The sequence below is a fragment of the Indicator indicator genome, chromosome 9 (assembly GCF_027791375.1).
Source record: "Indicator indicator isolate 239-I01 chromosome 9, UM_Iind_1.1, whole genome shotgun sequence".
Taxonomy (NCBI): domain Eukaryota; kingdom Metazoa; phylum Chordata; class Aves; order Piciformes; family Indicatoridae; genus Indicator; species Indicator indicator.
This window is the reverse complement of record NC_072018.1, coordinates 36438312-36449461: the sequence shown is the minus strand read 5'-3', so window position 1 is coordinate 36449461 and position 11150 is coordinate 36438312. Positions and strand designations below refer to the sequence as shown.

At 50.9% G+C, this 11150-nt stretch overlaps 1 protein-coding gene across 1 annotated transcript; it reads left to right on the top strand.

The window, feature by feature from the left end:
• The first annotated feature begins 6077 nt into the window (after window positions 1-6077).
• CMPK2 (cytidine/uridine monophosphate kinase 2) lies at window positions 6078-10796 on the top strand. Its single transcript, XM_054383390.1, has 5 exons — window positions 6078-6265; window positions 6577-6773; window positions 8210-8411; window positions 9147-9380; window positions 10634-10796. The coding sequence occupies exons 1-5, from the start codon at window positions 6078-6080 to the stop codon at window positions 10752-10754; spliced, it is 942 nt and encodes a 313-aa protein (XP_054239365.1). The 3' UTR covers window positions 10755-10796.
• The last annotated feature ends 354 nt before the right edge of the window (window positions 10797-11150 follow it).

Genomic DNA, 11150 nt, shown 5'->3' with positions numbered 1-11150 from the left:
GTTCAGTCTGGAGAAGAGAAGGCTCCGAGGTGATCTTCTTGTGGCCTTTCAGTATATGAAGGGGGCTTCAAGTAAGCTGGGGAGGGACTTTTGAGGGTGTCAGGGAGTGACAGGACTGGGGGGAATGGAATAAGGCTGGAAGTGAGGAAGAAGTTCTTCCCCATGAGAGTGGTGAGAGCCTGGAATGGGTTGTCCAGGGAGGTTGTTGGGGCCCCATCCCTGGAGGTGTTTGCAGCCAGGCTGGATGAGGCTCTGGCCAGTCTGATGTAGTGTGAGGTGTCCCTGCCCATGGCAGGGGGGTTGGAACTGGATGAGCCTTGTGGTCCCTTCCAGCCCTGACTGATTCTATGATTCTCTAGATGTAAGCAACTCTAGGTATGAACCTCTCTAGGTGTGAGTATCTCTAGGTGTGAGCATCTCTAGGTATGAACCTCTCTGGGTGTGAGCATCTCTAAGTGTGAGCATCTCTAGGTATGAACCTTTCTAGGTGTGAGCATCTCTAGCACCTCAGGACCGATTTTGATCTGTATGGGCTCAGTGGCTTCAGTTCTCCTCATCAAAACCCAGTGTGATCCATGAAGCAGGGGGGCAGTTGAGCTTGTGTGTCTGTGCTGCAGCCTTCTTGGAGACAGCCAGGAGCTCTTGGAAGTTTAAATGGGTTTGCACAGCAGAGCACTCCAGGTTAGGGAGCCTGATGACTTCTGAGTGATGACAATGCTGATCAAAAGGTGAGAGTCAGGAGGATGGAGCCAGACTTCTCAGTGGTGACCTGTGACAGGCAAGGGGCAACGGAACTGAAACACAGAGGTTCCACCCAAACATCAGGAAAAAGTCTTCACTTATAGAATCATTGAGGTTGGAAAAGATCTCTAAGTTCATCAAGTTCAACCTTCTACCCAACACCTCCATGGCCATTAACCATGTTCTGAAGTCCCACATCTACACTTCGAGAGTGGCCAAGCACTGGACCACACTGCCCAGAGAGGTTGTGGAGCCTCCTTCTCTGCAGGGCTTTCCAAACACACCTGTGTGATTTACTCTGGGTGATCCTGCTCTAGCAGGGAGGTTGGACTGGGTGATCTCCAGAGGCACCTTCCTACCCTACCATTCTGTGATTCTATGAAAAGAAAATCCTTGGCACTAAGTGCCACATCCAGGCTTTGCTTAAACACCTCCAGGGCAGCACATTCCAATGGCCAGTCTCTCTTTCTGTGAAGAACTTCTTTCTAAGATCAAGTCTAAACTTCCACCTGCACAGCTCGAGACTGTGTCTTCTTCTTCTGGTGCTGGTTCCCTGGGAGAAGAGACCAACCCCCACCTGGCTACAACCTCCCTTCAGGTAGTTGTAGACAGCAATGAGGTCTCCCCTGAGCCTCCTCTTCTCCAGGCTAAACAGTCCCAGCTCCCTCAGCCTCTCCTCACAGGGCTGTGCTCCAGACCCATCCCCAGCTTCACTGACCTTCTCTGGACATGTTCAAGTATCTCAACATCTTTCTTGAATTGAGAGGCCCAGAACTGGACACAGAACTCAACCCACCACAGGCCTAAGCAGTGCTGAGCACAGGGGCAGAATGAATTCCCTGCTCCTGCTGGCCACACTATTCCTGACCCAGGCCAGTTGCCTTGCTTGACATGGGTTGACTTGCCTGACATGGGTTGACTTGCTTGACATGACTTTGCTTAGCTGAGGCCTTTGGCCACTCAGCAGAGCTGACCTTCAGCTTAGTTGATGTACAGGGAGCCTTGCCCAAGGAGATAAAGTAGACCAAACCTCTATTTCAAGAAAGAGACATCTGTGGAAAGAGATAAACTGTTCCATCTGAAGCTGCCAGGAAATGCAGTCAAAGGCTGGCTCCATAACCCCAGGTTTCACAGGGCAGCAAAATAATGCCAGCTGCCTTCTTCTCGATGCCTTTCTGGATGATAAGAAGCTTTCTGTTTACATTTTGGGCTGCTCTCTCCCACTGAGCCACGAATTGCAGAGGGTGACTCCAAGAGTAAGCTGGTCACATCACTGAGTGCTGAGCTCAGCATCATACAAGGTTGGAGATGTCACTGCCACTGCTGTCATCAGCATCATACAAGATTTCAATTCTTCCTTCCTACATGCATTGCCTGACATTTATGTACACTGAAGCTTATCATAGAATCCCAGAGTGGCTCAGAGAAATGTGGGGGACCTCTGCTGGGTCAACACTTGGTTCTTCTCATTACAGCTGAATTCAGAGACATTCTGGGGTTGAGTTTCTCCCTTCTGAAAGGTTTCTTCCTGTCTAGTTTTAATATTGCCAAACTGTTTCATAGATCTTCACCAACCCCAAATCTAGATAATGAATCATGGAATCCTAGAATGGTTTAGGTCGGAAGGGACCTCAGAGTTCATCTACTCCAACCTCCCCACCATGCCCAGGGACACCTCTCAACCAGATTTGGCTGCTCAAGACCTCATCCAGCCTAGTCTTGAACACCCACAGGTAGGAGGCATCCACAGCCTCCTAGGACAACCTGTGCCAGAGTCTCACCAGCCTCCTATTGATGAACTTCTTCAGCTCCAGTCTGACCCTGCTCTGCCTCAGCTTCAAACCATTCCCCCTTGGCCTGTCTCAGACACCCTCAGGTAGTCTCTCTGCAGCCTTCCTGCACGATCCCTTCAGGTCCTGGCAGGCAGCTCTCAGGTCCCCCTGGAGTCTTCTCCAGGCTGCACACCCCCAGCTCCCTCAGCCTGGCCTCACAGCAGAGGTGTTCTAGCCACCTTTCTTCTGATTGTTTGCTCGAGATCAAAGTGCCTTTCAGCCAAGTTTTGCTTCACAAGTGCTTGGGAACCTGGCTGTGCTCCCCACTCAGCTGCCTGCCTCTTTGCTGTTTTCCTTATGCTGCTGTTGCCTTGTCCCTCCCTGATGACTAACTGCAAAAAACTTTACTTTCGTTTTCTGTTTTCCCCTCCCACCCCCTCGATTAAACCCTGTTTGGAAGCATTCCTCAGACAAGTGCCTGATGTTTCCTTTCTCATTTGTCAAGTGCTGCTGAAAACGTTTGTAACAGGCATCTGATGGCTGGCATAGAATCATCAGGGAATGGTAGGGGTTGGAAGGGACCTCTGGAAATCTTAAAAGTCCAAACACCCCTGCCAGAGCAGAGTCATCCTAGGACAGCTCACACAGGAGCACATCCAGATGGGTTATGAAAGGCTCCAGAGAAGGAAACTCCACAACTTCTCTGGGCAGCCTGCTCCAGGGCTCCAGCACCCTCACAACAAAGAAGCACCTTGTGTTGAGGTGGAACTTCCTGGGTTCCAGCTTGTATCCATTGCCCCCTGGCCTATGATAGGAAACCACTAAAAAGAGCCTGGCCCCTTCGTCCTGACACCCACCCTTCAGATAGTTATAAGCATTCATAAGATTTCCTCTCAGTGTTATGTTCTCCAGGCTAACCAGCCCCAGGACTCTCAGCCTTTCCTCATCACAGAGATGTTTTGGTCCCTTCAACATCCTCGTAGCCACCATTGGCCTCCCTCTGGTAGATCCCTGTCCTTCTTGAACTGGGGAACCCAGAACTGGACACAACATTCCAGATGTGGTCTCACCAGGGCAGAGTAGAGGAGCAGGAGAACCTCCTTTGACCTGCTGGCCACACTCTTCTTAATGCACCCCAGGAGACCATTGACCTTCTTGGCCACAAGGGCCATGGCTGTCCCATGGAGAACTTAGTGTCCTGGCTAATTAGTTCAAACTATCCTCTTGTAAGATTTTAGGCCTTTCCTATCAGATTCTACAGAAACAGCTGAGTTAAAAATACAAGAAAAGGGAGCTGCATTTTATGTCCAAGACAGATCATTGCATTTAAATCACTGCAGACAGGGTGGATCTGGTTTTAAATTAACTCCTGGCCAATAGTTTCCATTTTCTTCACAAGGACTCTTTGAATGAGTATGGAATGTTGTTGAAGAGCAAATGTGCTAATGATGTGAAAAACACAGTTCTGGAAGCTCTTCACACCTCTGAAGGCCCCCTGTGCTTCCATGTAGCTAGAGGAAAGAGATTCAGAAACAAGAAGAAGCTGCACAGAATTACAGAGATCACAGAATGGTAGGGCTTGGAAGGCACCTCCAGTCTAAGCCCCCTGCCAAAGCAGCATCACCCAGGACAGGTCACACATCCAGGTGGAGCTTGAAAGTCTCCAGAGAAGGAGACTCCACAACCCCTCTGGGCAGCCTGCTCCAGGACTCCAGTATCTTCACAGAAAAGAATTTCTTCCCAGTGTTGAGGTGGAACTTCCTGGATTCCAGTTTATACTTATTGCTCCTTGTCCTGTTACTGGGTACCACCAAACAGAGTCTGACACTTTCCTCTTGACACCCACCCCTCAGACATTTACAGACATTGATCAGACCCCCTCTCAGCCTTCTCCAAACTAACCAGCTCCAGGGCTCTTAGTCCTTCTTCATAGAAGAGATGTTCAAGCTCCATGGTCACCCTCACAGCCTTCCACCGGATACTCTTCAGTAGATCCCTGCCTCTTGAACTGAGGAGCCCAAAACTGGACTAACTATTCCAGATGTGGTCTCACTAGAGCAGGGCAGAGAGGGAGGAGAACCTCCCTAGACCTCACCAGTGCTGAGTCCAGGGAGCATTTTCTTGGTAACTCAACCCCGCTATTCCTTTACTCAGTGCCTTGATAGCAAGACTGAAGGACTCAAGTAACTGGGGAAGAAAAATGGACTTTTACAAGCCTGCAGCATTGTCATGACTTGGTGATGGCCAATTTCAGCTTTCATCAGCTCTGGGGGAGGAACCAGAAGCACTGCAAATAGCTGTGGCACTCAGTTTCATTTCAGCTGCTATGAGTAATGTTTCCCAAAATGTGAATTCTGTGTTTGCAAAATATGAAACTTGGACATGCAGGAGAAGCTGCACCTATGCAGAATCCTATTTCTCCCTTCCAATAGTTGGAAAACTGCCACATAGAGATGTCTGACTTTCATCTCATGGTGCATTTGGGGGAAGGATCTACCCTACAAGTGAGCACAGCCTTCAAGAAATTCCTCAGAAACTTCCTGTCTTCCTCTGGCCAGTGTGCCCAGGTGTGCCAGTGTCACCAGCATCCTGGCCTGGAATAGTGTGGGCAGCAGGACCAGGGCAGGGATTGTTCCCCTGGACTCAGCACTAGTGAGGACACAGCTTGAGTCCTGGGTTCAGTTTTGAGCTCCTCACTGCAAGAAAAACATTGGAGTTGGTCCAAGGAAGGACAAGGAAGTTGGGGAAGGGTCCGAAGAACAGGGCTGGGGAGGAGCAGCTGAGGGAACTGGGAGTGTTTAGTGTGGAGAAGAGGAGGCTTAGAAGAGTCCTTCTGGCTTTCTCCAACTCCCTCAAAGGAGACAGGAGCCGGGTGGGGGTTGGACTCTTCCCTCTAGGAACAGTTATTAGGATGATAGGAAATGGCCTCAAGTTGCACCAGGGGAGGCTTAGGTTGGATCTAAGAAAAAATTCTTTGGCTGAAAGTGTTCTCCCAGCCAGGCACAGGTTGCCCGGGGATGTGGCTGAATCCTCATCCCTGGAGGCGTTTGGAAGAGGCAGAGATGTGGTGCTGAGCGACATGGTTCAGCCTCAGCCTTCCCGAGCTACAGACTGGTTGGCCTGGATGCCCTTAACGGTCTTTTCCAACCCAATCCACTCCATGGTTCCATGACTGCGGGCGGTGCTCTGAGTCCGCGGCGCTGCCTGGCTGCTGCCCCACACAATCCATTGCCATCGGCGCTGGTGCAGCGGGAAGCGGCAGAGTTCCCCACCGGGACTCTCCGTCCTTGCAGCTTGGTTAGGCCACCGGGATCCGCCCGCGGAAGCTGCGCCAGGCACTGTGACGGCCGGGGGCGGGCAGCTCTCATCCCGACGCTCAGATGTCACCGGTGGGTTACTTTCGTTTCCATCCCGTTCGCTCCGGCAGGCCGGGGAGGCGGGCAGGAGGCAGAGAACCTCCTCCCCCTGCCGGGATCAGCCCTCTCCCGCTGCGCTTTTCTCCGCCAGCCGCCGCCGTCGGTTTCGTTTCCCGCTGGCTCCTCCGCCCCGCTGCTCCTCGCCGCCATGCTACGGAGCTGCGCTCCGGGCTCGCCGGGTCACCGCCGCCTCCGCCGCACGCTGCCCCCCGCCGCCTCCGCCGTCCGAGCTCGCCTGAGGGAGGTGAGCGATCGCGCGGGGCGCTGCGGGCTGCGCTGGGGCCTGTGCGGCTGCGCAGGCAGCGGGGAAGGCAGCGGCTGTGCGCTGGATACCTGGCAAGGGCCTTCACTCTCTGCTTTTCCTCTCCCCTCTCACCTCTCCTCTCTCCCTCGTCCTTCTCCAATTTCCCCTCTTCCTTCTCCATCTTCTCTCTCCTTTTTCTCTCTCCTCTATCCCTTTTCCCTGTCCCTTTCCTCCTCTTTTCTCTCCCTTTCCCCTTTCCTCTTTTCCCTCTCCCTCTTCTCTCCTGTCTCTCCTCCTCTTTTCTCTCCCCTCTCTCCTCTCTCTTCTCCCGTCTCTACTCTCTTCTCCCCTCTCTCCTCTCTCTTCTCTCCTCTCTTCTCTCCTCTCTCCTCTCCTTTCTCTCCCTTCTCTCCCCTCTCTCCCCTCCCTCCCTTCCCTCCCCTCTCCTCTCTCCCCCCTCCTCTCTTCTCTCTCTCCCCTTGCAGTGTGCTTCGCGGATCCCAGAGGCTGGAGCACTCCTCGACCTACTGGGCAAATGTCCTGAGCACCAGAAGAAAGGAGGCTTTCCCGTGGTGGTTTTTGAGGGCCTGGATGCCACAGGTAAGGGGAATGTGGTGGTTGAAGAGCTGCAGGTGAGAAGCTGCTGGGAGAGAACAACAACTGTGGCCTTCAGCCCTGCAATATGGCTTGGAAATTCCATAAATCCTGGGAAATTGGTGGCAGGTTTGCAGGAATGAATAATCCTAAAGAGCAACCTGCCTTCTCTGACTTCTGAGTGGGGAGCTCTAGGGAAGTGGTTGGACTTGATGATCCCAAAGGTCTCTTCCAAGCTCAGCAGTCCTAGGATTCTAAAGGATCAGTCTGTCCATGGTTGTTTCAAAGCTTGGGTTCTTTAGCATAGAATCCTTTAATCCTTTTGGTTGGACAACACCTTTCAGATCATGCAGTCCAACCATCCTCAAACCCTACCAAGGCTGGTGCTGAACCATGTCCCTCAGCACCACATCTCTGTAGGTCAACTCCTAACCTGGCCTGGTGCATGGTGTTGCTCCTCCCCAGGTGCAGGACTCTGCACTTACTCTTGATGAACCTCCTTAGGTTCCCTTCTGCCCAGCTCTGCAGCCTGGCCAGCTCTCACTGCATGGCAGCACAGCCTGAGGGGCTGGCAGCCACTCCTCCCAGTTCAGTGTCAGCAGCAAACTGGCTGAGGGTCCTCTCTATCCCCTCACCCAGGTTGTTGATGAAGATGTTGAATAAGACTGGCCCCAGTCCTGACAAATGGAGAACAACACTAGCTACAGGCCTCCATCTGGTCTCTTCACCTTGGGTCATGGAATCACAGAATTGTTAGGGTTGGCAAGGACCTCAGGGTTCATCCAGTTCCAACCCCCTGCCATGGGCAGGGACACGTCACACTACAGCAGGTTGCTCACAGCCACATCCAGCCTGGTCTTAAAAACCTCCAGGGATGAGGCTTCCACCACCTCCCTGGGCAACCTCTGCCAGTCTCTCACCACCCTCCTGGGGAAGAATTTCTTCCTAACATCCAATCTGAATCTCCCCATTTCTAGTTTTGCTCCATTCCCCCCAGTCCTGTCACTCCCTGACACCCTCAAAAGTCCCTTCCCAGCTTTCTTGTAGCCCCCTTCAGATCCTGGAAGGCCACAAGAAGGTCTCCTCAGAGCCTTCTCTTCTCCAGACTGCACAACCCCAACTCTCTCAGTCTGTTCTCATGACCCTCTGAGCTCTGTTGTGGAGCAGCAACTCCTACAACCAGACAGAGAGTCATTTCCCCCTGAAAACCCAGAAAGGTTGGACCAGATGATCCTTGGGATCCCTTCCAACCTGGCATTCTGTCACTCTCTCGTTATCCCAAGCCACTCAGCTTGCACAGTCAAGGCAGAACTTGTGCTGCTGGTGACCAGACTTGGAGAGCTGTCCAGTTTTGAAGGCTCAGGTTGTAGCTGCTGTGTGAAATAACACTTTCTGGTTTGGTTTTGTTTTGGTTTTTCTCCCCTTCTGTAAATGAAATCCAGGCAAAACCACCCTCACCCAGTCTGTTAAGGACACCCTCAACGGCGTTCTCCTCCGGTCCCCACCAGCCTGCATCAGCCATTGGAGGACAATATTTGATGAGGAGCCAGCGCCTATTAAAAGAGCTTTTTATGCTGCAGGCAACTACATCCTGGCTTCAGAAATAGCAAAGGCATCCACTCAGGCACCTGTCATCGTGGACAGGTTTGTGTCTTTCAGAAATCTTCTTCTCTCAGTGCCACCATGAAGCTGTTCAGGGCTAGCAGGAGAGGTCCTCAGGGATAGTCTCTGGGTTTCTTCTGGTTTGGGGATTTTTTCTCTTTGGTTGGAAGTGCTGCTTGTAGTCATCAAGCAAACTGAGCTGGCTTGCAGAGTAGCACTGGGGTATTAGAGCAGTTTATAGAATCATAGAATACTTTTGATTGGAAGTAGACTTTCAAGGTCACTGAAGCCTACCGAGCCTACCAAGCCCCTGCCAAGGCTGGGGCTGAACTGTGGCCCTCAGCACCACATCTCAGCCTCTTTCAAACACCTCCAGGGATGGGGATTCAACCACCTCCCCGGGCAGCCTCTTCCAGGCTTTGAGAACCCTTTCAGTGGAGGAGTTTCTTCAATCTAAGCCTCCCCTGGTGCAACTTGAGGCCATTTCCTCTCATCCTATCACTTGTTACTAGAAGGAACCAAGTCCCACCTGGCTACCACCTCCTTTCAGGCAGTTGTAACGAGCCAGAAGGTCTCCCCTAAGCCTCCTTCTCTCTGGAATATCAACCCCAGTTACTCTTCCTTTCCATTTCCATCATCTCATTGCATTTCTGTTCAAAACCAGTGACCCAAACCTCCTCCTGGCTGTCATTGGTGACCCTTCTTCTCTCCAACGTTACCGAAGAATCAGTGTCTGCTTTGAGAGGTCTCTCAGCATTCTCTGCATTCTCCTGGCAGATACTGGCACAGCACAGCGGCCTACACAATTGCCACTGAAATAAATGGGCAAGTCCAGGATCTGCCACCAGCGCAGGACGAGGTGTACCAGTGGCCTGAGGATCTCCTCAGACCAGACCTTGTCCTTCTCCTGACTGTTGACCCCGAGGAGCGAGTCCGGAGGCTTCAGCGCCGAGGGCTGGAGAAGACAAAGGAGGAAGCAGAGCTGGAAGCTAATGGTTTGTTCAGACAAAGGTAGGCATCAGGGAGGAAGGAGAGGGTGGAATCACAGAAATGAGTCGTTGGATCATTGAGTCATAGAATCATAGAATCATTGGATCATAGAATCATTGGATCATTGAATCATTGGATCATTGAATCATAGAATCAATGGATCATTGAATCATTGGATCAATCGTTGAATCACTGAATCATTGGATCAGTCATTGAATCATTGGATCAATCATTGAATCATTGAATCATTGGATCAATCATTGAATCATTGAATTATTGGATCAATCATTGAATCATTGAATTATTGAATCAGTCATTGAATCATTGAATCAATCTTTGAATCATTGAATCATTGAATAGTCTGGGCCAGAAGGGACCTCCAAAGCTCAGCCAGTCCAACCTCCCCATGGTTAGCAGGGACTTCCCCAACTAGATCAGGCTGCCCAGGGCCTCATCAAGCCTCACCTTGAATATTTCCAGGGAAGGAGCCTCAACCACCTCCCTGGGCAACCTATTGCAGTGTTCCACTACCCTCACAGTAAAGAACTTGTTCCTAATATCCAATCTAAATCTGTTCTTCTCCAGCTTAAAGCCATTTCCCTTCATCCTGTCCCTGCAGGCCTTTGCAAACAGTCTCTCCCCATCCTTCTTGTAGCTCCCTTCAGGTACTGGCAGGCTGCTATTAGGTCTCCCTGGAGCCTCCTCTTCTCCAGGCTGTTCCTGTGTTCCACCACTCTCATAGTGAAGAACTTCTTCCCAGTATCCAAAACTTCTTCCTAATGCCCAAACATCTTACTAAGGTCCAAACCTCTTCCTGAAGTTCCAAACTTCTTCCTAATGTCCCAACTTCTCTGTAATGTCCACTCTTCTTCCTAAGGTCCAAACCTTCTTCCTAAGGAGCAAATTTCTTCCCAATGTCCAAAACATCTTCCTAATGTCCAAACCTCTTCCCAGTGTCCCAAAACTTCCTTCCAGTGTCCAAAACATCTTCCCAATGTCCAAAATTTCTTCCCAATCTCCAAAGATCTTCCCAGTGTCCAAAACTTCTTCCTAATCTCCAAACCTCTTCCCAGTGTGCAAAACCTTCCCAGTCTCCAAAGCTTCTTCCCCATCTCCAAAACATCTTCCCAATGTCCAAAACATCTTCTAAAATCAAAACAACCTCCTAAGGCCTCAAACCTCTCCCTGATGCCCAGAACTTCCTCCTAATGTCCAAATCTTCTTCCTAAGATCCAAGACTTCTCCTTCATTCCTCTCCTTTTGTTTTTAACTAGAGTTGAAGAGTCCTACAGAAGGATGCTGAACCCTTCCTGCCAAGAGGTTGATGCCAGCCCCTGCAAGGAGGAGGTCCTCAAGACAGTGCTGCAAGTCATTAAGAAACAGTGTGGTTGGTGAAAGCAGCTCTTGGAAAATAGCACCCAAAGGACTGCTTTTTTAGTGCACTTTAAAAGATTGTTTTTATTCTCCTTCTGGTTTGGGTACCTAAAAATGCACTTTGATGTCTTCTATCCCTTCTTGTCAGCAAGAATCTTGAGCTGTGTGCTTCACCTTTGCCTGCTGAACTGCTGTGTGTAAGGCAAAATCCTCCTCAGTGTTCTGAGTAAAGGCTCAAACACACTGGAGTTAGGTGTGAAGCACCCCTGGGTGCTCTCTGCCACTGGGGCATTCCAAGATCCCATAGGTTGTGTCTTCCATCATCAGGAGAACCTCTTCCTGTGGTGGTTGTGTATCAGAGCTCACTGCACTGCCTCCAGCTCTGCAGCCCTCAGCACAGGAAGGAGCTGATGGAGC